General features: G+C 31.9%; 1 protein-coding gene across 2 annotated transcripts; it reads right to left on the reverse strand.

Moving 5' to 3' along the window:
- Positions 1-261: 261 nt before the first annotated feature.
- Positions 262-5,799, reverse strand: LOC129902229 (BEL1-like homeodomain protein 1). Of its 2 annotated transcripts, XM_055977342.1 has the most exons (6): positions 5,701-5,799; positions 4,380-5,495; positions 3,099-3,472; positions 2,808-2,868; positions 1,802-2,072; positions 262-1,100 (listed from the first exon to the last, which is right to left on the reverse strand). In XM_055977342.1, the coding sequence occupies exons 2-6, from the start codon at positions 5,346-5,348 to the stop codon at positions 601-603; spliced, it is 2,175 nt and encodes a 724-aa protein (XP_055833317.1). In that variant the 5' UTR covers positions 5,349-5,495; positions 5,701-5,799; the 3' UTR covers positions 262-600. The 2 variants fall into 2 exon arrangements, with proteins under 2 accessions (XP_055833317.1, XP_055833318.1); XM_055977343.1 differs by lacking the exon at positions 5,701-5,799 and having other exon boundaries at positions 4,380-5,557.
- Positions 5,800-7,152: the final 1,353 nt, after the last annotated feature.

The raw sequence follows: 7,152 nt of genomic DNA on the forward strand, positions 1-7,152 counted from the left end.
TAAATAATATATAGAAGTTTTTATAATTTATATATGCAAGGGTCGTGTAATATCTAATCTATGCATAACTCAAATTAGCTATCAGACAATCCGTATTAAAGAATTTTTTTTTCTAAACGAACTAGAAAAAAAATAAGTTCAAATAAATTAAAACAGATAAAATATGTATACACACTGTCAAGGTAACACTAGCCATTGTAAAGAGGGGCAAAAGGAGCAATTACAAAAAGGAAATAAAGAAACTAGAGATTTCTTGATATATCTGCAAAATTTATCCAAATATATGCAAATTGAAACAAAAAAAAGCACAAAATTTACAACATACTATAGTTTGCATGTATAAATTATTTTTTCTTCTTCTTTTGTTGCATGCAACAACAATAAATAATCCAAGCTAGCTAGCTATCTCAATACAAAAACAAAATAAAAATAAAATTGTATCTTCATTTAGAAACTAGAAGTATAACCTATATATATACTAACTAAAATTTCTACCTATACATATATAAGATCACTAAATCTCAACTCCCTTCTTTTATCCAAGGCCTTTCACGATGTTCCAAGCTGATTAATTACCTGCAAATTATGTTATATGTATCATCAAGAAACAAAATCTTGTAATAGTTGAGCCGCATATCGCTTTCCACTCTGAAAATCAATGTTTTCATAGCTAACATTTGGATGATGTGAATCTTGAGGATTGTAATGATTTCCCAATCCAATGTTTTGGTTATTAGGCAAGAAATTGTGTTGGTTTTCAGAATTTGGTGGAAGCCCTAATGTAAGAGAAACATGACCATTTCCTTGATGAAAAGTACTTGTTGTTGCCAATTGTTGGTGATTTGGATTGAACCTTGTTCCAAATTGATCATCCATTGTGTAGGGATTCATTAGAGGGTAACATTCTCTTGTTTGTCTCTTGTTGTTACCATTGAACTTTTCACTTTTGATGGTCTGATCATCTTGGACAACTTTATTCATTTCTGTGTCCTTTGAGAGAATAGTATTAGTTGAAGAATTCTGCATGTCATTCCTTGGCTTTTTGTTGTTCCTTTGATCATCAATGTTCTCCATGTTTAATGAGCCAATGAAGGAGAAACCTGTTATAAGACAAACATGTTTATTAGTTAAACAAATGTGTCTAAATATAGAGTCACACTTTAATTAAGAAACACTTGTTACAATAAATAAAATGTACTCTACCTAAGTTTATTGTCTTTTGATTTATATATCCTAGGTGTTTAAAGTGTGACCATCTAATCAACCTAGATTGTTTATTAATTGAGGTATAGTAGCTATATTTATGTGAATCAAGTGTGTTGTTTTCTAAGAGCAAATTGTCTTTTTGAGTTATCCCTAAGTGTTTGAAATGTGTGACCATCTAATTAAGTGTTTGAAGTGTGTGATCATCTAATCATCCTAAATTGTTTATTAATTGAGGTATAGTAGCTATATAGATGTGAATCAAGTGTGTTGTTTTCTAAGAACAAAACTGGACAGTTTGGTGCACAAAGTATCCCGCGTTCACATAGAATTTAAGGTTATATCTCAAGAGGTGTGATGTAGACAACGTACTTCATAACTTGAACCTATGAAAAGTTCACACACCAATACGACTTTATGGTTACTCAAAGTCAATGAAAGGTCATAGCCCAAGGGAGCATGCAGCCTACCTTGATGCAAATCAGTGGCGTCTTCCGCGAATCGAACTGATCATGACCTAGAGGTCAAACGACGACAACTTTATCGTTGCTCTAGACTCCTAGTGTTTAAAATTAAACAAGCTTATATTTCAACGAACCTGCAGCCGCATGAGTCGGAAGCGAGGCACCGCCACCCGTCGGAGATGTTGAATTAATGGTGGAAGTAGAAATTTCAGCATCATGAATTGGTAATTTGTCTTGTGGAGCAGTTAATTTTGAGCCAACAACTTCATTGTTCTTGTTCACAATATTTCGATCTTGATCTAAACCATGTTGTTCTTCATTGTTCTTCTTCACTTCTTCAGTGTACATTTCTTCTACCATTGGCTTCCATAGTCGAACTCGAGCATTTATAAACCAATTCGATACCTGCATTCATTTCATACATGTTACTAATTACTAACTTGTATTTTCATAACATATATAGGAAAAGTATTTCAACAAGTTTATTAATAACTAATTTATACGACACTATTTGACTGGGAACGAAGTTTAATAAGAAAAATGAAAAACTTTTAAAATTTGGCGTCTAAAACAAGTCTTAGGAAGCATTTTCTTAGTACAATCAAACTTCTTTAAAACAGTAACGTTTATCTAGACATTTTTTTGCCGCTATAGCAAAATGCTATTATAGAGAACACCTATTATAACATGACATGAAAATCAGTTCTAAATTAAAGAATAATTGATTGTTATAGTGAAATGTTGTTATATTTTTTATTTTATTTTTTATGATAAGGGAAACCCGCAACCGCTACCCTTTGGCTTCCTCCTATGCAATAGCTCGCAAACTACACAAGAGAGGTAACCTGCCCTAGGCAAGCTCGGTGCGACAGGTTCGACCCGCAAACTCCTTGCTTTCGCTGTCAAGGGATTTCGAACTTGAGACCTCCAATATGGAAATCTCAAGCACAAACCACTGGGCCACCCCGAAGGGCAGGGTGTGAAATGTTGTTATATAGAAGTCTGACTTTATAAATCATTAAAAGTAAAATGAGAATATTAAAGTCAAACATATGTTTAAATATAGAAAGGTGACGTCTTTTTTGAGATCGGACTACAAAAGAAAGTGTGCCCAATTAAATTGAGTAAATTTTCAAAAACCTGGCTCCTCGTTAACCCTGTTTGCTTAGCAAGCATGATTTTATCTGAATCTTTGGGATACCTGCGAGACAAAAAAAAAAGATTTTTGTTAATCTTATTAAAAAAAATTTAATTATTATATTAAAAAAACATATATTCTTATTAATTAGTTAATTAGTGTTGTGTTTGGCACTTCAAAGGCAAGATGGCGAGTCTGATTCTTTTTCTCGAAAAGCCAAGCGCGATATATGAAAACTTTTTTGTTTATATCATATACTCGATATAATGAATACGTCTTCAAAAGATACTTACGGATGAAGAAAATGCTCGAAAAGCCAAGCGCGAAGAACAGAAACAGCTCTTTCTGGCAAACCTCTTTGTGGCCTCCATGCATTTGTTTGCATCATCCCTAATTGCTGTAGTGCACGTTGTTGGCGTAAATGATGATCCACAAATTTCAACTTTGATCCTTCAATTTTGCCTCCAATGTTCTCTTCTTCCCCTAAAGTTTTGCTTGTGTCCTTTATTTGCCCTGAAATTGCATCTTTTAAGCATCTAAATTGCTTTGAAATTGTGTGCAAAGCAAGTTGTGTGTATGATTTTGATGATCCAATTCCTGCTGTTTGCTCAAATGATGCTGCTATCATTTGCATTTGGTGATGGTATTGTCTATACCTTTGATCCACCTGAAAATAAAATAAAATTATTCGAGTTTTGGGTACGGAGTCGTCTTCACTAGTAAGCACTTTAACCTTCCAAAATGAGACGAATTTCCTGCTTGAATTTAAATTAGTCGAGTTTCAAAGCGGATATATCCAATATCAATTAGAAAATTTTAAAAAAAAATTATTAGATTTTTTTAAGTGTGATTCTCAACATTAAAGAAGGTAAGAATACTTCCAAATTTGAAAGGTTCTAATTAAGTGATTGAATAAGACCACGTGCCTTTGATCTTTTGTCAACTCAACAAGACATATTAGGTGTATTATCTTTAACTTTAGTTGGACCCCCAATAAAAGAAAATTTAGAACCACATATATTGTCTACCTTATAGTTTCAACATGAACGAAATTGTACCTTTGAAATAAACCAATAATTATTGCTGGTATATGAATCAATAGTAACTTGATTCCCCCCCCCCCCCCCCCCAACCCCAAGAAGGAAAAAAGGATAATTACATAAATAAAATGAGTTGATTTCTTATTCCTCAATTAATAATTTATTATCTCATGATTAAAGTTATTTTTTGTTGAAAAAATTAAAATCAAGAAGAAAATGTTTTGAATTAACTATTAGTTGAGAAATTCCATTTAATAAATTTCACTATTAAAAAAAAAAGCAAAATTCTGAGTTGTAAATTTTCATAAGTAGAAAACATGACATTCTAATGGACGTTCTGTCGAAAATTTAGAATTTCGATCAGACGTATTATCAACTACATGTCCTTTAGAATTTCATGTTTTATAGTAGTGAAATTTATCTAAATGATCAAACTCCAAATCAAGAAACTTGATGTTGATCTAAAGAAAGAAGAGAAGAAAATTAAGGAACATGATAATTAATTAATTAATATATGAATAATAAGAAGCATACCTCATCAAGCATGCTAACTAGTTTGGCCTTTTTCATTTGAAGTTCTTGTCTTTGAGCTGTTGTAAGATCAACAACACTATTTTTTTGGCTGCTACTTTCAACATCATCACTAGCCAAAGAAATTAATTCATTGTCCAATTTGTGTTTCTCCTTTGCACCACCCTCTAAGCCATCTGATAATTTGATGTTTTTTCCAACATTAACAACTTCATCAAGAAGATCTTGTGCAACTTTTAGGTACTTAGAACCCAAATTCATCCCATTAGAAATTGAAAATGACGATGATGCCCCTGATCCTCGAATATGATCGATATTATTAGTATTTGTTCTTGGTGATAGTAATGATGATGATGATACTATTCCGACTTGATGATTTGTTGTTGAAATTTCACGGTGGTCTAATGGAAGACTAGACTTGAAATTCATATGTTGTTGTTGTTGGGGAGAAAGGCTTAGAGAAAGTCCTTGATAGTGCGCCTGTGTCGGTGACACCAATCCCGGTCTTTGATACCCTAATTGGGAAGCAAAGTCCGTGGTGATGCCTCCACCACTACCTGAGTTGGGAGAAACCACGGTAGAAGACGGTATATGTGATTGGTTTCCATTTCCTCCTCCTCCATCACTACCAGCACTTCCAGGGCAATTTTGTTCACCAGAGCTCCACAAACGCGAGAGAAGGCCATGATGAGAGGCCGAAATTTCCTGAATGGAAGGGCGGTTCGGATCCTGAAAACCAACGGGGAGGGGCACTCCGATCAAGTGCCCCTGCCCGTGTGCTTGCATAGGAAGGGTCGCGTGGGGGAAATTCCCCGCCGCCGCCTCGGAATTCAAGAAAAACATATTGGCTGATTGTTGTTGATGATGATGGTGATGTGTGTCAGTATAGCCAATATAATTAGGGTTCATCAAATAAAGTGTCTGCAGACCATCAGCTTGGATTTCTGGACCTCCTTGATAGTACATAGCCATAAATTTCACCACCAATCAAGAAAATTAGTCTCTTTTTTCTTTTTTTTTGGGAGTTCAATTTTTTTTTTTAAGAAAATCTTGTTAAAGAAAGCTTAGTCCATCCATATTTGGAAGTCATGACTTCAAACACTTGTCTGATGATGGAACCTGAAATTAGAAAGTAAGATAGAAAATAGTTATAATAAATCCATGCAATACCCTAAAGATGGCAAACATTTTTAACAAAGAAATTCAAATAGTATATATATATATATATATATATGATGAGTTATATATAATTAATTAATGGCTCAAATATGAAATCTTGATTTTGATGTGTCAACTAAGAAAGATGGAGAAAATTTGTGCTTACATGAGTGAATGCTATATCAAAAATATCTTCAACCATAAACTAAAATGGATTATTTTAAAAAAAAAAAAAACAAGGAAGAAAAAAAGTTCTTATTATAATTGGAGAAAGAGAAAGAGAGAGAGATTTTCTGAAAAAACTCCACAATACATAAAGGAGAATATGAATAAAGAAGACATGTTTATTTAGTGCAAGTCTCCCAACATATCTCCACCACCCTCAAAACACAGTAAAAGAGAGGGGAGGGGGGATGAACCCTTTTTAGTAAAAATAGTAAATTATCATGTTATTAAAGAAAAATTATAGATTAAAAAAACTATATGTGAAATTTATAATTTTAAAAATAAAATAGATTATCTACTGCATAGATAAAGATGACTTGGTGATTGATGTAAGCATTTTCTTATATTGAGTGTGAATATAAAACTTAATTTCTTTTAGTAATCACAAGTTTAATTTTTATACATTGATATTGTAAATAATTTTTTATACTACATTAAGTTACCTAAATGATATTACATGTATTAATCCTCCATGAAAAAATAAAGTTGCAATCTTAAAAATAAGGAAGTTTACTTATTATAACAGATAAATATGATTTAATAGTATAAATATTTTTATATAATCGGTAAATAATAGTTAAGCTCAATAGTAATTACTTTAAATATATTTATTTTTCTTATTGTTTGACTAGGAGTATATATGAGTGGAAAAATATGTATGAGTAATTTTGTGCGCCTCTTTTATCTTTCTATTTTTTTGGGTGGTAGTCTAATTTCTCTTCTTGCTCTTTGGATATTTTTTTTTAATAATTTTATATGGTGTTTGGTACATACGTGTGATGGGGAAAAATTAGATTTAATCTTTCACTATTATAAAATGATTATTTGATGCTGGCATAATTTAGATTTTTTCAAAAAAATATCTTTAGATAGAAAGAGAGTGTATAGTGAAGTTAACACTAAGAAGAAAATAATTATTGCCCATAATGGTGGGATGATTAAGATTTGTCATTTTTAATTAGAGGTTATAAATTTGAGTCATGTGAATAAAAATATTCCCAATAGGTTATACTTTCTCTTTAAATAAGTTTTATAAAATAAGAATTTGAATTAATCAAAGCCTCAAAATAAATATCCGATTCTAAAATTAGAAGAAGAAAAAAAAACATAAAATTAAAGGAAGTAGGCCAGAGATATGAAAAATGAGGAAACGTCTTTTTCCACCAATTTGTTGGGTCCATAATACATAATTAATTACACTAGTTGCTACAAGTCCCTCGAATTTTCTTTATTTCTACTTATGACCCCTTTTTTTTGGCGGTGGGGAAGGGGGTGGGGGATATTTAATTTGTTCTTCTTTTCTTTTTTTCTTTTTTTGTTGGGTCGAATTTGAATTTGATACCAAACTTCTCATAAATATAAATAAGGCTTGGTTGAGATCCAATATAGATAG

Source organism: Solanum dulcamara, chromosome 9, assembly GCF_947179165.1.
Source record: "Solanum dulcamara chromosome 9, daSolDulc1.2, whole genome shotgun sequence".
NCBI lineage: Eukaryota > Viridiplantae > Streptophyta > Magnoliopsida > Solanales > Solanaceae > Solanum > Solanum dulcamara.

Coding starts and splice junctions, on each gene's coding strand:
- LOC129902229 (XM_055977342.1), bottom strand. CDS start 5,348: ATGGCTATGTACTATCAAGGAGGTCCAGAAATCCAAGCTGATGGTCTG. Junction 3,473..4,379: donor TAGTTAGCATGCTTGATGAG/GTATGCTTCTTA, acceptor TTTTATTTTCAG/GTGGATCAAAGGTATAGACA. Junction 2,073..2,807: donor CAGGGTTAACGAGGAGCCAG/GTTTTTGAAAAT, acceptor AAATGAATGCAG/GTATCGAATTGGTTTATAAA.